We start from the raw sequence: 21,311 nt of genomic DNA on the forward strand, positions 1-21,311 counted from the left end.
GGAATGTTGTTGGGGTTGTTTGGAAACATCTCTAAACTAAAAACAACTCTATTCCTCACGTCAGGATTCTTGTCTGTTTCACGAGTACTTTTCATTTAGAAAAACGTCTTCATGTCAGATTGTGCTAAATCTTTGCAATTAATAAATTGCCTTTGGTGGACAGCTGGTGCTTGATTATTCTGGTGGCTTTAATGACAAGTAGGTGGAACAGCACCGAGCTCCAGTACAGTATGATGTTACAAAAGGTATAAAACTTTTTTTGAACAACATATTTCCTCCTTTTTAAACGTTACAGGGGTTAAAACTGTGTTGTTGGGATGCTCTTCTGTCACGAACCTCTGTGTTTCAGGCATAACCATTATGAAGTAACGTATCGTTTCCTTTGTGTGGCGGCCTTGTACCGCATTTTTTCCCCAGCAGGTGGAAGCCGTTTATTTGGGTATATTTGTACGTTGGCAACGTTTACCGTGTCTCTTGCGGGAGTTCTGCCTCTTGTGCAGGTGTTTGATAGAAGCTATTGACTCACAAATCCAAACCACGGCGGTAGTTTTCAAACTTTGCTCAGATTCTAAGCGAGTCGGGTACTGCACGTACCCTTTCAGTAACATGTCAATAAAAGAGATAAATTCTTTTCTCTCTTTATATGACATTATCTATTGGAGTGACAGAATTACCTTATACACGGTTAAACTATTTGCACAATCGACTATAACATTTAATAAAATAATTATTTAATTTAGTGGGATTTAAGTCATATCAGTGTACATAAAAATGCACTCTTGGTTTACATACGTGATGCACAATTTTTCTCCGAAAGCACAAAGAGATTTACTGAAGTTCTTGGTTCCTTGAAAAGGACCTAAGCACAGCGGGTTTTCCTGTGGCAATTCCTCGCCCTTGTAACAGAGGTGTGATTTCTATTCTAAGATCCGTAAACAAGTAGCGGTTAAAAAGAGCTTACCTAAATTATAACTCGTAGAATTCTGCACCATGAACATGCAATTAGTTGGATAACCTACATCTTAGTGGAGAAAAACCTTATTTTTCAATTGCTTTTTATGGGAACTGCATTATTTCTTTCGTGAAAACCCTTTCCTAAATACACTTCGATCGCCTAACCTAATATATTTCCAATTACCATCACTACGTGTTTCACGAGTAAGCGAAAAGAGCAATTATTCCTTATTCGTCCGCTATTAACAAAAATATAAAAAATTATATGGTTAATTATTCAAAGGTAAGTTTTTATTAACAAACAGTATCCGACTATAATATTCCAAACCTTTGGAAATAATAAGTAAATAAGTACTATGATAAATGTAACATAATATCTGATTGTTACATATTGCATAATCAAAATAGCTTTTGAAAAGAAATATTGCCTTACTTGTTTAGCTACATCTTTTTTAACATTTCACCAATGAAAGAAATGTGCATTTACAAAAACATAACATTTTAGTTTAAATATTTTATTATTTGAACTGTAAATATTTTTTTCAATTGATGTTTTCGGAATTTGGTTAGATAATGTGATATATCTTCTGTTGTCTATTATTTGAATGAAAATTAACAGGTGTGTGCTTTGCGAAACTGATGGCATTTCTTTTCGATTCCTGTGACTGCGAACGGGATTGAAGTGGAAGTTTTGGAGTTAGTGTGCGAGACGATACCTATATGACTTTTGGATCCAATAAAAAATGAAAAATCGTCAACAGGTTCAAACGGCGCTCGAAATAACGTAAAAATATCATTTCACCGATCTGTTTTTAGCCATTTGGAAACACAATTTGAACTGTTATACAGGACCATTGTGCATTGCACTAACATGTTTTTCCTGGCGGGTCCGATAGAGGGCAGTACGAACACAGTTTTAAGAAAACTCTTTTGGACTACATAATCAGTACAGTGAGGTAACAGAGATTCAGCTCTGATGGAAAAAATAACATTTGCACACCAAATATAAAGAACTGTTCCATTGTGAAAATTTAATTCACCAAAATTTAAATAAATGGATTTATTCTGTCAGATGTTTATAATTCGGTACACTGCTATTTGCAGGGGAAATAATCCTTGAATTAACCAATCACTAATGATTCTCCATATAATTATATATAATATACAATTGTGTGCTTACAACCTATTGGATACCCTTTATGAAGACACCAGGGAATGATTAATGTTTATTCTGTTAGTACAAAAAAACCGAATAGTTGTTGTCTGAATATTTTAATTCCTGGGAGTCTTGTTGAATGACCCTACTTCTCCGCTAAACTTCGGTCTTTCATCTCAGCAAATCAAACATACAGACCCCTAATGCCATTCTAGTAGAGGTGATTACTATTGCAAAAGCCAGCAGTCCCAAAGATTCCACAGCAGTTTCTTAATGCAGTGCAGTACTGGAAACAAATCGAGGCATCTTCTTTTTTCTGGGTCTGAAAGCCCTCTGGTGTTTTGTATCGGGTACACACATTGACAGAGGCACTTACAGAAGGCACTGGTGACCTTTCTTCCTGTGAGTTTCTCTGCTGAAATAGCTGTGGCCTGGATGTTTGCAATCTGTCTCTGTCCCCTGGAAGAGTACTGTCCTGCTTGCAAGCTGAGTGATGTGGTACTTCAAACACAGCTTCAGTCTGCAGGTGTTCTGGTTTTCTGGTATCTCCACAAAAACCTCTCCTTCCATCCTGGGTCTTTTTGACGAAATTATCTGGTGTGCACTATTTACTGGCGTTTTATATATTTGTCATTTTCGTTTTATTTTTAAAAGCAGAAAGTCCTGCTTTTTGTATATTCCAGGTGAGTGACTCTGTAGCAGCAGAGCTATGAAAAATGGAGAGCAAGAGAACAGGCAAATTAAAATATTGTTTTCAGTATGTTAGCACAGCTACCTGGCTGATTTCAGAATCTGAAATCTGAAACATCAAAATCTAAATGTAAAAAAGGTACATCGTCACTTCCGCCTCAGGTCAGCCTCCCACCGCTAGGGACTTGAACCCGGGCGTTACAATATTTACAAAGCAACTTTTAAAATCGGAGTTTTCTGATTCCATGATCAATAACTCATGATTTTATACATAACTGCATATGAAATATACTTGCATGCACCTGTCCTTACAATATGTCCAGGTGGTGCTGCACATTGGTGGTGGTGGAGGGGAATTCACATTACCTGTAAAACACTTGAGTGGAGTGTCCAGAAAAGCCCTATATAAGTGTAAGCAATTATTATAATTATTATTAATTATATGTATTTGAAGATAAGTGGCTACCCAATAAACAACATTTCAGAGATTTTTGCCCTATTTTGGTACTTTAGTATTAGAATCAGTACAAATTCCTTGTCTTGAATAATATTGCTTAAGAGGGCCAATTAATTATTAAATTAAAATACAATTATTCTGTCTTTTTGTGCAATGAATGTGATGACAATTTTCTCCAAGGAATGATTTTTTTCCTTTAGTGAGACCTCTCTAACTCTAAGTCCACTGTATTTCTTATTTCTTCAGTACAAGCTTGTCTCCTTGTTCAGAGTTCTTGATTTCTCTTCTAAAGGAGTTTGTAACAGACTTTCGGGAGGGATAACAGCAGCCAATCAGTTCAATCAGACTTGGCTGGCAGTATTTTGCAATCACTCCTGATGCCATTTCCTCTCCCAGAACATTATCAACACTGTATGTGATCCCCTTCTCTGCCACCCACATCTTTTTCATCCCACCTCCACCCCATCTCTACCTCCACACCTGCCCTTGGTCACTCCTCACTCAGCATGAGGATACCAGCCTCCTCCTCTGGCCAAGAGGTCAGCCCTCAGCCAAGCAGGTTAAACCAAATTTTCACTAAACACTCCATAATCCTTTCAGAACACTTTATTCTTGGGTGTTGTTATTCCTAGTAAATTCTAGTTGCAAATCATTTTAGAAAACCTGTTAAGAGGGGAAACATATTCTTGTATATATCCTGTTTGAAATACATTTGCCTACTTACAGAGCTTCTTACCTTGACTTTCTGTCACTGCCAGGGAGAAGCTGGTGAAGTGCGGTGGCTGTTTTTGAGATGAGCAGCTCTCTGAACAGATGTGACCGCATTATCACTGTTTCAGTTTGTCTCACTCCAAACGTGTCATGCAAGCAGTTTCCAAAGACTTACTATTCAAGCTCAAGCTCCCTGAGGCGAATGTTTTTCCCTGAAGAGTTTAACGGAAGTCATAATTTTACTTCAGATTTATAATGTGTCCAGCACGTACATATTACAAACAAAAAGACATAAAGCATGCACTGAGTGCTCCTTGGCTGAAAGGTTCAACAGTATGCAGTATTGTATTGGGGAGCTGTAGCAAACAACATGAGAGAAGAAATTTAAACACAGACAAAAAATCACATCACTACAATTTATTATCTAATATAGGCCATGTTATATTATGTATATTATACAGGAAGCACACACTTCCTGTAACACGAATTTGCACAAAACATTACTGAGGTTCGATCTCAGAGGCTCCCATGCTTGTATCTCATTGTTAGAGTATCGCACTGTCCTTGTCATATTCACCTTTTCCTTTCCACTCAATGTGCCCAGTCATACACTTGCAAAGTATGTGAAAATCACTGCCTTAAAAGTTCAGTGCATCCACTAAAGCCTACGAGTATGGCACCTCATAAAAATGAAAAACAAAGAAAATCTAATCTTTTTTATTTTTTATTTTTTTATTTTTTGAAAATAGAAAAAAATGCTCAATGACGTTTATGACAACTAATGCTATTCACCTTACCAAATAGGGTAAAACAAGGCACTGTCAATTAGCTCTTCTGCGACTCACTCACTGAATCATTTTTCTAATGAGTTGCAGAAATGTGTAGGAGATTTAGCACCAACTGGACTACTGGCACATCCCTGACTGCAAAGCTCTAGGTGCCTAGGACATCACAGGGATCACAGTTTCAAAAGCAGCCAAGATAGCCCAAATCCCATGCATACCATACTATCTGGTTGCACCAAGCCTGTTTAATGCCAGAAGTCACCGTCGGCTAGTGACAACAGGGTCACAGTATGCTCATGTTACAGGAATTCAGTTGGCTAGTGACACAGGGGTCACAGTCAGCTGCAGGACTCCCAGCATCTGAATCATAGCCCTCATGGTCCAAGTCTCTTGAACCAAGTGCCTTTACTTGACTGCGCCATCTCAATCTGCATTCATATTCCTTTAGTTAATTAGGTATCAATATACCTAATCACTGTAGCTTACTGCAGTGTGGTAATATTTCTGCTAATAATGGAGTCATTCATTCCACATCTTTTAGAACGTTGCATTCAATTTTGGTAATAAGACGGATTATCAAACTAATACCTGGTCTTAGGAGAATGTCATACTCAGACAAATAAAGGAAACTGAACAAATACTCAGACAAATAAAGGAAACTTTTTAGCTTGAAATGTAGACAACTTTGAAGGTGTTTCATTCACGTATTTAAAATTTAAAGGGACAGTGACGAAGGCAGCTCAAGGGGATGCTTTAAAATCAGCACCAATACAGGTCCCAAGAAACATTAAGTATAGAAAGCAGAGGCAAGCATGGTGGCCCCAATGGCTATGTCCCAGTTGTTACCTTTCGTGTCTCCTTATGAGATTCTAAATAATTTAAAAAGACCAAAACAAATACCAAAAATGAAATTATTCTGTGATGTCAATCTAAAGAAAATGCACTTTTCATACTCCACCATCAGTAAATGTTCATTCACCTTATTTTCTATAACACTATATAGTAGTTTAGATAGATAGATACTTTATTGATCCCATGAGGGAAATCGCAGTGCAACAGAAGCTTAACACAGTCCACACAGCAGAGTGTAACGAAATGATACAATAATACAACAATACAATACATACAATACAATCAGTACAGTCAGTGAGAAGTGCACTAAGAAGAGTCCAGAATATACACAAAAAGTTGTGTTGCACATTATAAATATAAATATATAGTTTAGGTACTAACTATAGGTTGGTAAGCATTTTCAGGAGCATATCGTGAGAGATGATCCATTGAACAATTAAACAAATATTCTGTTGTTTCACTAACTGTATTTTGTGGCTGCACAGATATTGTAAGAAATGTCTCAGCAGAAACATATCGGGAATGTAGCTACACAGTGCCAGATTCTTTTCTTTTTAAAAAAAAAAAACACTTTTTTATTTTCTTACCAGTAACTCAAGGTATCTTTGTTATTCCAGGAAACATTTGAATATAAATCTAAGAATATTTCTATTTATAGTCCTGCCACAAAGAATGCTGTGACGCAGACATGTCCTTGAGTGATGTTGTTTTTGAACAAAGCCTGCTGTTGTGCTGCATGTGGGAAATCAAATACGCTGTAACATTAAACGAGTCTGTTCAGATTATTGAAAGACTAAATATAGAAAGCAGAGTGTTAGACATTTGACAAGTAGAACAAATTCACAACCCTGTCAACTAAACCCTGCTCAGATAGACTTGAGTAAAAGAGCAGGCTGCTTGTGTTACTGTGGCGAGATTATTTTAGAATCAGAAATCCTCTCTTGCAGCTGTGCACGTGAACAGAGCTCCTTGTTGCGTTATCTGTCTGTACATTGTTATAAGGGAGTGTTTTTGAATTAAAAAAATTCTGAATCGGGTGGGAAATTTCTGCCAAAATACGATAAGCTTTCTTAATAAAATGTGCTCCATATAGGCCTGTAGTTTTTCCATACAGCACTTAGAGCTACATGGCCACTTTATTAACAAGAAAGTAATATAATTCCTTTTATTGTTTCACATTTGTTATTGTATATCATTTTACAATTTTGCATTCTGTGGTAAATGATATATCGACATTCAAAGGAGTCTGTTTTGGGAAACACAAGCCTGGGCAGGTTTTGAAATACCATAGACTTGCTTTTTTAATAAAGAATAAAAGCTGCTGCATTTCCCTTTTTAGTATGCTGAGTATTGCATTGTTGAAACTGAAAAATAAACCCTTTCAATTTTTCAGGCCATAGGTAAAAAGTGATAGTGACTGAAGACAAAAGTGTACTTCTAAAACTGTGGGTAGTTTGGTTGTACTACATTCAAAAGTTCTACAAAACCACTTCGCTTGAGGCAACAACATCCAAGGACTGAATGCTTTGTGAATGCTTGGAATATGTGGTGAGAAAAGGTTGGATCAACGTACTTGATTAATGGGTAATGGGATCAAGCCACATTCAGACTGAGTGAACCGAGGGGGAGCTGCAATGTGGAGATGGGGCAGATGAGGGCAGTTTGAGACAGATGCAAAGGGAGCAGTGTGAGTTCAGTTTTTGTAGTTTGGTGGTGATAGTAGTTAGTTGCAGCTGTGTGAGACTGACTTGTTGTTATCTCTCCTGAACTTCAGTTAATAACTTCCATTAAAAGGCTGTAAAGAGAATAAAAAGAAAAAATGTATTCTCTTGTGTGACATGGGTAAGCCTAGACAAACAGTAAGGAAACCAGGGGAATAAAGGACATTGGAAGATTCATGTAGAAATTAAGTCTGATACAAATGAGCATGTCCCATAAATACATGAGAGGGTTACTAATACATTTGTTAGCTTTCCCAAAACATCTATTTTTACTATGTGATGGTGCAACCTTCCTTTAGTCACATATCAATGAACAACTGATGAGAATGTTCACTAAATGAAGTACACGTATTCACACTTATTCATAAAAATCATTTATGACAAACAATTCTAAATTAACAACTTTCTTTCCGGAACATTGTGGTAACAGTGATTTTTTCTGTACTATAAGATATACTTTATATGCTTTATATAATGGCAATTATATACATATTTCATTGCTCACTGTACATTTGTTTAAATATCCCATATCTCTTTTGCAAAGTTTTATAAACTACTGTACATGGAATGGCAAAGTGGTGTAAGTTTGGGTAAAAGATGTATAACAAAATAGTCTACGATGAATTTAACATTCTTTTTATATATGGAGAGACATTAAAACTCAACAAATGCTGCTGATTTATATTTTCTACCATATATCTGCACTTTTGTAATCAGTTGTTTTTATGAGACATCTCCCTGACTATAGACACTATCATCAAAATGCTCACTTGCATTGGTCATCAGACATGTTGTAGGCACCAGGGATCCCTAGTGCCTGGCACAAGAGTAAGCGCCAACTGGAGAAGTGGTGTGTGTCTTGCTGATGGCAGTGCCAGAAAGTTGAGAGAGCCATAGCTAGCTCGTCACAGATCACAGATGGCTGGTGAGGTGACCCATCACCCAGGTCTGTGGAGATGAAGAGTAGATCCCAGAGCTCAGCGTGTTCTCCCAATGAGTGCCTCTGCTGGTTGAGCTACTGGGAATGCCCATGGATGATGCATTTCTGAAACATATATAAAAATAGATATACTGTATGCACCTCAGTCATTCAAGTCTTCGGACTACTGATCCCTATAGTTCCAGATGTGAGAGGTGTGAATAAAAGTCACAAAACCAGTCAACAGCACAATGTTCCCATAAACTGTTGATGACTTTTTGCAAGGGGATTCTTAGGTGGTTAGGCAGTATTCTGACTGTTGCACCTGCTGTCTAAAGGCAATAGTTTACCCTGATCTGTCTGTCTTGTGCCAGTGCTGTTAGCCAGTCATGGATGTACTGACTCTACCCTATCACTGAAGCTATGACTGGAGTTTGAAACAGTATGTTACACATCAAGCACTTGGATTACAGTCTGGCAGGATGGTGGTTTGCAGAGATAGGGCCCTGGCTTAAATTCTCGAACTGTGATGCTGAGTAGAGTGTGCATGTCCTCCCCATGTTTGTGCGGGTTTCCTCCAAAATCCATATTTTTTAAAGAAAATAAACTTTAATACAGCAATGTATACAACTCTTTCAAATACTACAATTCTAACAACACAATTCTAAACGCATCCACAACGCATCCACCTTACGTCTGGGCAGAGGCAACATTGACAGTGACCTGTTTCTGGACTGAACGCATCTACACATCTACTGCTACATCCGTTCTCTTTCTTTTCTTTTCCGTTTACAACCATTTTTTGTGCAATATATGCCAGGGACCCGTGCAATACATTTATATTTATATCTATATATTTACATCTATATTTATATTCATATGTGTGATACGATTTTTTCTGTGTACTGTTCTGTTCTAGTTTGTTCTTTGTGTGTCCGGACTGTAACTCTTTTAGTGCACCCCTCACTGTACTGATTATGTATTGTACTATTATTATTATTGTATCATTCGTTACTGTGGCTGTGTTGTCTGTGTTAAGCTGCTGCTGCACTACAATTTCCCTCACGGGATCAATAAAGTATCTATCTAAACAATACCATTTTCACAATCCAAAAATTAAAAAAGTCTCAAAAAGTTGATTGTCCATTATCAATTGTTTTCACAAGTGGATGTTAAGGCTAATATTCCAAGCCTTAATGTACCTCTTGCTGTAGTCCTTTTCATGTCTTCAAAACACCTGCCCTGCCTCTGAAACTGTGATAGTTCAGATCTCTGCAGAAGCACAAAGAAACAGGTTTTTCTTCTTCAGGCCCACAGTCCTTTCCAGTGCTCCTTTGCCATGGAGAAACCCCCCTGGTTACATCGCACTTTATTCTTCCTCTAAGGTTCACAAGCATCCTCTCTTGCAGCTCTCTCTTTCTCCACTCTGTGTTGCACTGTATGAGGGTGTTCCTCATGTTCCACCGTCCTTGTTTTGTGAGGGACACCAGCAGCCACAGCAGGTACTGCATCCCTTTGTCCAATCCGGTCTGTGCCAGCCCCAGCAGGATACACTGGTAGCTTAGCATCGTTCCTCCTCCCAAGAGTTTCAAGGCATTGTCCATTCTGCCCCACATCGCTGTTGGCAAAGAAGCAGCTCCAGAACAGTGTCCTGAGTCTCCTTGACAGAACAAATATTGTGGGTGCAGTGCGGGTTCTTGGAGAGCAAGTGCCTGTAAAGGACCTCTCTGGTCACCAGCCTCTGGTACACAGCCATTGAGCTGAGGTCTTTCAGTTTGTTGGCTGGTACTTTGGATTCAGTCCTTGCCCAGTTTTCCTTTGGGGTTGTCAACCTCTCCCAGGCAACCACTTGCCCTCACACCTCCTTGTACAGTGCTTGTGGTTGGTGCAGAGCTCTGCCTGTCTCATGGCCTTGTACCTCCGGCTCTACTTCACAGCATGGTTGTAGGTTCCTGGTCGCGTTTCCGCTTTCAGTTTACTGTTTGACCACTGGATCAGGTGCCTTATCGAAGGGGAGAACCACAGACTGACAAAGTACTGGTACTAATAAGTGATCAGGTCCCATAACGCCCAACAGAGGTTCTAGAAAAAGATGCAGTTAAGTTTCGGGGGAAAATGCGGCATGTTCATCCCCTCTTCCTCAACTGCCTCGTACATCCAGTTTCTTGTGTTGTACTTGTACCTGCTCCCCCCAGAAAAACTTGAAGGCCATTTCTAGCAGCACTCGTCTCACCCGGCTTAAGTTTACTTGGCCGGCAGCTGGTATACCACAGTCAAGTAAACTTAAGCTGGCTGGATGTCTGCATTCAACACCATCACTTTCCCTGAGAGGGTCAGCGACCGTGTTTTCTGCAGACCCAGCTTTGTGTTCACCTTGACAATCCTCTCTGTCCAGTATATGGTCTCATTGTCCTGGCTCTGGGTGGAAACCCTCAGTATCTTAAGGGGCTCCTTCCTTCCCCTTGAGACCTTTCTGTGCTATGTTCCTGTCCCTTCAGGTCCGAAGAACTTGACCTTGCTCTTTTGTGCTTTGGTTTTTAATCTGATGCCCTGAAGTACTGTTCCATAACCTGCAGTGCTCTCTGCGACCCCCTGTTTGGGCTCGGGAATAGTGTTGTGTCGTCTGCGTACTGGGATATCTTGAGGACTTCCCATGCTCCCAGTATTACCAGGTCTTCAATGATAGTGTCCTGTCTCCCCGCCTCTTCCAATAACTTTGTGGAGAGAACATAGAGAAGAGGTGAAAGAGGACACCCTTAACTTACTCTTTCCATTGAAGTTGACCCTGCCGTCCACTTCAGTGTACAATGTCTTTATCCAGCTGTTGAAAATTTCTATGAATCCAAAGCGTTACAGGACTCTGAACAGATAGCTGTGGTTTACACTGTCGAAGCCTTTTTCCTGGTCAAGGCTCACTCATCATAGCCATGTTTTGGTCCTCGGCCTCCAGTGAGTTGGAGGTTCCAGCAGATGGATCGCCTCAACCGAATGCCGGCATGTTGGCATTAGCCACCACCAACACACAGTTGTGGTTGGAATTCCACACTAGGGACACAGCTGCAGACTCCAGGGAGCAGGTCACGTGTACAAAGATGTAATCCAGGTGACTGCACACTCTCTTAGAATTTCTCCAAGCTGTCAATTGGGCAGCACCACTGAAAGCTGTCTGCCAGGGAAAATTGCTTGAGCAAGTAAATTGCTTTGCCCAATTCTCTCGGTTGGGGTTGAAATCACTGCTGCCTGTGCCACCTGGCTGTTCGTCATGCAGTACCTGACCAGGTCTACAAACATTTCCCACATTCTGAGGACTCAGTTGGAGCATAGAAGTTAATGGCTCTCAACTTTTGCCCTCTCCCATCGATGTCCACAACCAGGATCCGGCCCTGCACTATAGAGAAGGTGGTGATCAGTTTCATATGCCAATGTCTCAGGAGGATTCCAACTCCAGAAGATTGTACTCCTCCTACACTCCAGCATGGCTCTCTACAGTCTTTCAAGAATGTCAACTTGTCGCTTTCATCCCCCAGGTGGACTTCCTGTAAGAAACATATTGAGAATGGCAGGGAGGACAAGTAGTGAAAGACTGCCTTTCTTTTCACTTGATCTCTTAGCCCTCTGCCATTAGCAGACATGAATGCAAATTTCACTGGCATGATGGATTTTTAAGTTTAGCCAGGTCTGCTTATACCTTATCTGGACAGGAGTTATACATTAAACACTTGGTCTTGCCTTAAATGTAACTCCTGTCATTTGGAGACAGGAGTGGGGGGACACCGGGCTCTCTCCTGGTCTTGCTGGGGAGTAGAAAAGAAGATCCCTGGCCAGGCTTGTTCCTTCCTCCATTTCACTCTCATAGGGTGTCCTGCAGTCCTCCTTTTCTGCGTAAAGCAGATTTGTGGGCACTCTTTTGGGGAGACTATTCTCCCCTAATCTCCTCCTGCAGAATCTCAAACCTATACTCCTTCAGGGAGTGTAAACCCCAAATAAAGCTCCACAAGCGAAACGTTGTATTTTGTTTTTTCTCTTTTCACCATGGAATAAACCTATTACTTGTTCCTTTGCAGCCTACGCAACTACCCACCTGAACTACTACATTATATTTACACAGAAGTAATATATACAATGTGTTTATATTTTGTTTCCATCTGCTTTCCCTGCTTCACCTCTCTCTCTAGTTCCTGCTCCTCTCCCTATCTTCTTTACATCTGAGGAGGATTTCACTGCCAAGTCACTCTGTATTTTACATTTAGGTTTTATCAGCATGAAATAAACCTTTTTTCCTCTGCAGCCCACACACTGACACAGCTTCCTGCTAGTACATTGTATGTAATACTGATCCGTGAATGACAACTTTTTCGATAAATTTTTCTGAAATTTGGGGCTCTTTAAAAAGGGTAGTTATTTTCAGGTTTGATTAAGACTTATAAAACAGCACAGGAATACTGTGCTTGGTCATGAGCAAGAGCAAGGGAATATGAAAAGAAGAAATAAAAGAAATATGTTTTATTATAATATTGAGTGCAAAAGGCAAGGTGCAAGAAAAAAAGGCAAGGGTGGTTAACATCTCAGGCTGAGCTCAAATGTCATACTTTGGTAAGAATTCAATGTGTTCTTTGACTCCAGGGGCATAATGTAAGGCTCCTTCTGAACCTGACTCAGTTTGATGGCAATACATTCTCTGTCCTTTCTCATTTCTCTTTCACATTTGTTCTTAAAACAGTAGCAAATGGCTCAAAGATCTGCAATACACGAAAATCTATATTACCAGAGGGAGGCAGCTCAGAGTGACAAGCAAAAGTGGTAAGAAATTCCCCGTGTTCTCTGTTGCAGATTGATTCAATCATCAAATTTACAGCAGGTTCAAGTTACTTACTCTCAAGAGCTCAAACAATAGACACCTAATCTGTGCTCTGCTTCTCAATAAGTATGGTAGAAAAAAAGCACCAAAGCTGGAGCTGGCCAGGTGAGTACATGAGGTATAAAGTGGTTTGCCTCTAAAGCTTGAAAAGGTTAATGGCTATAAGCAAAAAGGAAAGAAACCAGACTGAATAGCAGTTAAAACACAACTGACATAGGAAAATGTGCTGTAGGTCTTTAATAATGTTTAAGGACTTTAAACACTTCACGGTAATGTCCTACTTAAACAAAATATAACACACTAGTCTACAAAACAGACATATCAACTCAAGTATTCTTTTTACAACAATGTTCAATTGAAAATTTTCCCCAAGTCTTGCCTACAGTCAAAATGATTTGCTTGGTATTATTTACTGCAAATCAAGCATATATATATTACAAAGCATGCAGGATTTAGAACCCATTCTATCAAAATGCCATGAATGGAGGTTATCAGGTCTGGATCCAAATCAAGGTCGAGTTTAATGGAACTCACCAAGCATAATACTAAAGAGCAATGTTTTTACACATGTGAAAACACGTAATGCGTGAAAAGGCTGTTCATCAAAGTTGTAGAACACATCCTCGAAGTCCAAAGTCATCCATTAGTCCAATGAACATTTTTCTGAGAACTGGAGAGTTGCATCTGAGGACTGGAAGCAGAAGGTTTGAATAAAGAGGACCTGTGACACATTCTAGGGTGATGTTCACAGATCTTAATCATCCACCTGAAATGATATATTTGTTAAACCCATTTGGACTTCTCACAGTCGGAAGAATACTTAATAAACAAAACCTTCTACAAATCTTTTCACCATCTTTTGTGAGCTGTAAACCTCCCTTGAAAGGATCTAGCCCATTGAAACTAACACATTTTTCATACAGTTATACCAAGTCACCTGAAAACACTCCTAACAAGCAAGCTGCCTACTTCAATGGTAGCTGCATGGGCCATCAGGAATAGCAGCCAGCTGGCTTTAAAAATTCCAGAATGTGTAGTGTTAGATCATTCCAGTCAAGAAGGCTCTTAAGAAGTCTGTTTTTTACACAAGGTGTAGCAGTTTGCATACTTCCAGTAGCATCATACACTGCCTATTGCCAACCACAAGAGGTCAGTAGATAAATACAAACATGTGCACCAACACAGTATCTCTTCTGCATTGCCAGGCAGCCAGTGCTGTTCCATCCTATATCTGTTGCTTTTTTTTTTGTCAGCCAGCCTGCCTCCCAAAAAGCTCAAAGTCAAAACCATCAAAACAGACATGCTGTCATGGTCACAGCCACCCACCCACGCAACAACTTGTTTCGGCTTTAAGTGATGCCTGCTGTCTTGGCAGAACAAACCAGGAGAAACACATAGTGAAATCCCCAGAAGAGCTTCATGCAGTGTTTGGGAAGGCTTTCTGTTTCAGCAGGCGCACGAGCAATACCACCCTGTGGCATTAAATCCCTGCCGCACTTGTGACAAGCAGATTATACAAAAATACAAAAAGCCTCTCATTGATGGCTGTAGTAATTCAAGGAAACTGCCTATATTGATCTTTGCATTTGCAGTAATAGTTATTAGCTGCAGATAAGATTTGTAGGGCAGAGCAAGTCAATTACCGTTCATTGAATAAGAGGAAGATACTTACGGGATTAAGGATGTTGCTTTGTGCTACAATGAAATGTGGTGTATGCCTTTCAAAACAGATTTAAATATGTTAATTATCACATGAATATGCTACAAAACCATGAACGTCAGCCTAGAAATACTTGAAATTTGACTGGTTGTGTTGTGTTTGATCAAGATCAGACTTAAAATTAAATTTGTAACGTGCAAAAATCAAAAAGGGTTCAGGATTCCTCCCACACATTAATCATGTATCTCTCAGTAAATCCACTTGACCTTTCTTCAGTCCCTTTTATAAGGAACTACAAACTGTTTACTAGGATACACTTTTTGTATGCTGTTAATCTCAGAACAGCAGTAAAAACAAACTCAGGATACTGTGGGCAGAACTGAAAGCCGTAGGTTAAAAAAAATGTGATTCTTGAGTATGAAACAATTTCCTTGTACAACTTCTGCAGAAGGGCAGCCAAAAATATCTTGAGGAGCTTCTTGATGTATATGGAATGTATAACTATGTATATAACGATACAGTCATGAGCACCTCACAATAATTGTGGTGCTTGACTTATACACGTAGGATAACTTGTAAATATGAGATTGTATGATTGTATCCAGGATGGCGCATGTTTGTGATGTAAGTGCTAGAATACTTTTTCAGTTTCAGGACAGAGGAATTCAGCAATAGGAAAAGAATTAGACAAAGACAGAGACAACAGCAAGACCAAGACACTTGTACACAGAAAGCACTGCTTTATTGACTGCGTTTGTCAACCACGCCAAAGATTGCTAAGAATATTACGCAACAGCCCACGCCCTCTGTGACAGGTGGGAACAGTGGTGGATGCAGCCATTTTAAGGCAACACAAACAGCATGCAGATACAGTCACATAAAACACCTTCTTGTACATCATATTGCTTTAAAGATTGCTTAACATGGAAAATGTACAAAAAAGGAAAAAATAGGTTTCTGCACTAATGAAAAATACATTTTTTGTTTTTCCTACAAAGAAGATTCTAATACAAGAAAATAAATATCGCAAAAAAAGCCAAAAATAATTTAAAATAGCTCTTCTTTTTATATATCTTCAATATTTTTCTCTTTGCTATTAACAAATGGCACAACATTCTTTGAACAAAGAATACAGAAGGAAAAAACTCCTGTAACATTCATATTATCGAATCAATAACTGATGTAGAGCAGTAATGTTTCAGGATTTGTACACAGCAACAAAAACGTGAACTTGCTTAAAGGACAAATAAGACATTCAGCAGGAAGCAGGAATTAGTTGACAGAAAGGGGTTTTGTTTTACACAGAGCCAAGATCGATAAGCTTTTTAACAAAGCAATTCTTATTTTATCTAACTGCTTTCATGTTCCTAAGGTTGATTGTTTTTGTTGCAGACTGTCTAAATATTTTTCAAAGTGAGTTGAGGACTGTAAAACTTCACAAAACTGCCAATGTCAGGATGCGAAATAATATGGTGGCTGTATTTGAAGATGCTGCAGAGTGGCAATGTGTGTGTGCCTGCTACATAAAACCAAACGGTGTCATTATTTTCTGTTCTCCAAGAGTTTTTGTTGTCAGGATGATGAAAAACAACAAAGTGGCTCATCCTCATTTAGAGGAAATCTGTTCAGTGCTGCTTAAAGCTGATTTGTTTCAGCATGCAAATTAGGTGAGAGTAATTACGAACAAATACAAAGAGAGACAGCAATTTTTTGAACACCTACAATTATTGCCCTAGGTAATAGTGACGTTCAAAAGTTTAACACACACATTTCAGGGATTGTTGTTGTTTTTTTCTTGGAAACTGCATATTTTAAAGTCTGGACCTAAAAATGGAATCATTACCTAAAGGAAAAAGGAAGATCAGAAAAATAAATGCTCTTTATCAAGATATTGTCTCTAGTAAAACAGTGATGGCTCCTCATTTTTGCAAGTAATCTTATAAGCCTAGGAATGTAGAACAAAGCGGCACTGTCAATATTGCCAATTTTGAAAATCTTTTTCTAAGGTCCTGCAGTGCAGAATTGTCTGCCTGCCTTTAGACTCAATTTCCAAGGAATTAAAATAGACTCTCTGGAATCTGTTAGTTACAAGTTAGCTTATGAAATTAATTTTAATCTTTCTTGTTTGACTGGAGTAACATGATTCCCTATTTATACTACACAGTTATCCAACACAAAAAAACAGGTCTTCAGTATTCATGCCCTTTTCATTCAAAAAAAAATATTATGCCTGCTGCTGCTGTGAATGTTCCCAAATAGAAAATGCAAAAATGAGAGGAGCCACTTGTTTTTATTGGCAGTTTATTCAGTGTAATGCAGCAGCTATCTCACACCAACACTACCAGTGTAACTCTTCATTTCTTTTGCTTGAACACTGTAAAACCTTTAAGTGAGTGACATGATTTCCTTGAAGCAGTGTTTTCTCAGCACACGCCATAAAATGCTTTTTAAGAAAAAATGTTACTCTGAATTTTGCTGTTCAACTGTTCAAATTCCTCTTTGTGTCAGGTGCACAACAAGTCTGCGTTTAAACGGATATTCTCAACCAACAATACAGGGTGGTTAAGCTAATCTGCAGGAACTATTGTGCATACATTGTTTACTTTAGCTGCAAAAACACTGGACAGCAATGGAACATTATGTACTAACACTGCAATACAGCCCTCAAGTTCTAGACAGAATGAAAATAGAATGAATACAGAACATGTGGTTGTCATTATTTGTCCTTTAAGTCTGTTTCTTTGATCCTCCTGTGCTAAAACGAATAAGGACTCAGGATGCAGAACACAGAAGCTAGAAGCAGTGGTTTGTGGGGTTTGTGTGGTAATTATACTTCAATTTTTTTATTTAACTGAAGTACACTGAAGCAAGCTCCGGTAAAGATGCAGTCGATCTAATTATAATTGAGCATTCTATAATATTTACTGTAGCTAAAGCTTACAAAAAAAGCCTACAAAGCCTGTTACAGAAAACTGGTTGCTAGTACTGTACTATACATTATCATTGGTGCATACAAAAACCAGGAGTCAGTCTTTGACTACAGCCTCGAATCAATCCCTAACGGATCAGAGCAGCTAACACAGCAGAAGAAATCCTTTGAAATGCTGTTTAGCATTAAAGCACAACAACATCAGCAACAAAAAACAAATCAGAACAGTCCTCGATGTTACTGAAAAGCACTGTAAAAGGACATTCTTTCTTGGTTATTCCAATGAAACGTATGGAACACATTCTGTAAAAAATTCTAATCATCCTTAGAATGCCATTCAGTTTCCTTAGCTTTTATAGCTGAGGCACCAGCAACACATCTTTCCCAATTCTCCTACAACAGTGAACAGTACAGGAAGAATGCTGTTTACACACTGCTACCTATCATGTAGGATACAAGTGTTTGTAGTTGAACACTAGCTTTAAATAACTGTAAAATAACTGAACAGTATTGAACATTGAACCAGGTTTACCTTTAATTGTCTTTGCAAGACGAAACAATAGCAAGTTGAAGATGGACTGCAGCTAGCTAGTTGGATTTCTTGTCCACAAATATATTGTTTCGGTAAGGTATATTTCACAACGCATGGCCTGCTCCAGAAGAGAAAGTAACCAAATGCTTTAATGATTGTAACCATCTTCAGTCACAGTCTGAATAAAATTCAAAACTACCTAAAATTAAAATCCAGATTGCCACACAAAAAGGGTGGCACATCTGAACAGGAAGGAAAAAACCTTGTTAATACAATACAGTTTTCCAAGAGGAATTTCTGGTGCTTAGGCCATAAATGAAATTTACCTCTATTAGCAGAAGGGTCACACAGGTAGCAGCATTTGGCTATTTTGCCTGATACTGGAAATAAGCCATTTTGCTCTCTAAATCAAGTCTCCATAGCTAAACACCGTTGGTGAACCAGTGACGGATTGTAAGCCACTGGTATTATGGTGAATGTCTGAGAATCTCCTCAAACACCCCGCCTGCAATTCAACTATAAATTATTTGTCAGCATCCACTAGCCTTGCATTAATATCATATCCTTTCACCAAAAACATAAAATACGATGTGCCACATTTTCATACTGTTCTTTGGCATTTATAAAATAAAAAAACAGCTTCTTAAGTTACTGAGGAAAAAAAACTCAGCAGTAGTCAGGTTTCAAACAGTGTAGTCTTTCGATAACGCCACAGAATAAGTATACATATACATATGTATATATATTGCTAACCCCTGAGTAAATACTGTGGACCACTGTTATTAAATAGAAAATACAATGCTGTTAATTCATTTCAGAAAAACAAAACACAAAAACGTCAGCATTCTGGGCTAAGATGCTTACTATGTGATTGGTTATGCCAGAGACCATTCACATCTGCCAGAATAGGGCTCCATTCATTATAGGAGAGGGTATTAAAAAATTGTAAGGCCTAATAATTTATTTCTTTGCTCACAGTAGGGACAGTAGGTAAGCCAAAATGCCTAAAATGTGATTCAAATGAGTACATGTAAAAATACATGGTCTGAGCACAAGAGGCTCTGCTTAACATCAAGCTTAAAGTTTGTTGTGATATCAATTCTAGTAGTCTGAACAGAACATGTCCCTGCTTGGGGTGACTTGGCTGTATATGATGGATTGATAGATTCAGAAGGTGCTAAGATGCTTTACTATACAGATTTCAATGCATTGTTTCATTTTCTCTCGAAATGTCTTCTTCATGTTTAGCTTGTTTTACAATTTTTTAAGGGCATTAAAAAGGCACATGGTTGCAAAATCTAATGTTGTATTACACTCTCTTGTTTGCAATATTTAAAAGGACAACGGGGACCCTGACAATGAAAAACTGTACTATGAATAGAGCCCTACAAGGCAGAGAAGAGTTGGAAAGGTTCTGTGAAGTGACCTGTCAGAACGCGGTGGCTGGTGAACAAGGACATTGGAAGATTTTAAAAAGGAGGACTTTGCTTGGTTGGAGGAGCTGAATTGACCCCCATTAACCAATTGTGCTTTATTGAACTCCCTTTAAAAAATAATTCTCAGCATTCACTTCGTGTTAAGACATTCATTACAAAATGAAATACTCCAAATAAACACCAACCAAACACATCTTAGGTTCAGGTTATGGGAGGCTTCCTCCTGAACCAGCTTTTAATGCCACGAAATATCTTGAGCCTGCACACGCAGTTAATACTGGCAATTACAGTCACTGGGAGGCTAAAAGACGTATACTTTAGTGGATACTTTAACTTCCCAGCGGATATCAGAAAAGTAACATGAGTATTCATCTGGATATTTTAGAAAACTTGAAGACTTTTTTGATGCAAAGCATTATTTTTCACTAATGATGTGACTAATTGATTGGTAGCTCCATTTTGACAGGAAAAAGCTAGAAATAAACTAAAAAGGCAATCTGTAACTTGAAAAGATATGGATTTGGTTTGGAAAAAAATCCATAAACAGACAATGAAACGAACAAAGACAACAGCCATGGCAGTTGTTACTGGGATCACATTTTGTTTCCACACTGTCAGGTTTAGTCGCTGTTGCTGTTTTGCTTGTCCTTCCTTAAGTGGCCAGCACACTTCTCCTAACCAGCTCCTCGCTTCTGGGATGAAGTTGACCGAGGTGAATCTTTCCCCCGCTGGAGTGAGTATCGGAGTCGCTCAGCTCAGCATCCGAATAATAGCCATCAGTCTCCGTGTCGAACAGTAAACTGTCCTTCCCTGCATCCTCTGTCTCCTTTCCCAGTTCCAGGCTCCCAGCTTTTGATTTGGACTTACCCTGTTTCGGCAATCGGAACCGGACAACAGCTTTGGGGCCGCTCCCCGCCTCAGGCACTTTGGCAGGACAGCTGGCCTCCTGGGTCAGCACCGGCTGGCTGGCCCAGGGCCCTCTCTCCTCTGAAATGTGGCAAGAGTCCATTTTGGAAATGGGAGGCTGAGGAGATCCTGTGCCAGGGTCCTGCTTGGTCTCACTGTTCCTCTTTGAGGGGTAGTGGTGATGTTGTTGGTGGAAAGCCTTCGAGAACTTGGACTTCTCTGCTCTTTTCAAGATATTCACGTTCTTCTCCTCCGACAGGCCCTGGTTCCCTTTGCTGTTCTTAGCTGCTGATACAGTGCTGGAGCAGGAGGAGGAGTTGTGGGTACTGCCATTGGTCTTGTGACTCTTAGCTTTGGGCTTGGCCCTGGACTTCCTCCCCAGCTGGGGTGTCTTCCAGGTGGACTTCATGGAGTGGTCCATCATGAGGCTGAGCAGGCTCTCCTCTCCCTGCAGCAACTGGTCTGACAGCAGGCTGCCCGTCTTCTCCTGGTGGGGCCCGTGCAGCGACCACTGGCTCAGCATATCGTCTGCGGTGATCTGCACAGACTGCGCCAACCAGCTGTCGAAGAGAGTCCCGTCAATAGGGAACGTCTTGGGTAAATCTAAAACAAAGGGAAAACGTGAGCACAGCCTCAAGCCTGGAGTGTCTTCCAGTGATTGTAATGCACTTCTGATTAACATTTACGTCTTGACTGACCCCCGCAGGTGGGATTTCTCTCCTTCCCCCTGCCGTGTAGCTCAAAG

The 21,311-nt window shown here is 39.5% G+C and overlaps 1 protein-coding gene and 1 long non-coding RNA gene across 4 annotated transcripts in view; both read right to left on the reverse strand.

The window, feature by feature from the left end:
- Nucleotides 1-1,970: 1,970 nt before the first annotated feature.
- LOC148650272 (uncharacterized) lies at nucleotides 1,971-6,592 on the reverse strand. Its single transcript, XR_015926068.1, has 3 exons — nucleotides 6,193-6,592; nucleotides 3,994-4,180; nucleotides 1,971-2,817 (listed from the first exon to the last, which is right to left on the reverse strand). It is a non-coding gene; the product is annotated as an uncharacterized LOC148650272 (long non-coding RNA).
- A 10,455-nt stretch (nucleotides 6,593-17,047) lies between these two features.
- Nucleotides 17,048-21,311, reverse strand: part of jade2 (jade family PHD finger 2) — a 70,447-nt gene continuing 66,183 nt past the window's right edge. For all 3 annotated transcript variants that reach the window (XM_088603888.1, XM_088603887.1, XM_088603886.1), the window contains one exon: nucleotides 17,048-21,169. In XM_088603888.1, the coding sequence (XP_088460014.1) occupies nucleotides 20,313-21,169 (857 nt within the window). In that variant the 3' untranslated portion in view covers nucleotides 17,048-20,312. The remainder of the gene's footprint in view (nucleotides 21,170-21,311) is intronic.

Source organism: Lepisosteus platostomus, chromosome 13 (genome assembly GCF_059453375.1).
Source record: "Lepisosteus platostomus isolate fLepPlt1 chromosome 13, fLepPlt1.hap1, whole genome shotgun sequence".
Lineage (NCBI taxonomy): Eukaryota > Metazoa > Chordata > Actinopteri > Semionotiformes > Lepisosteidae > Lepisosteus > Lepisosteus platostomus.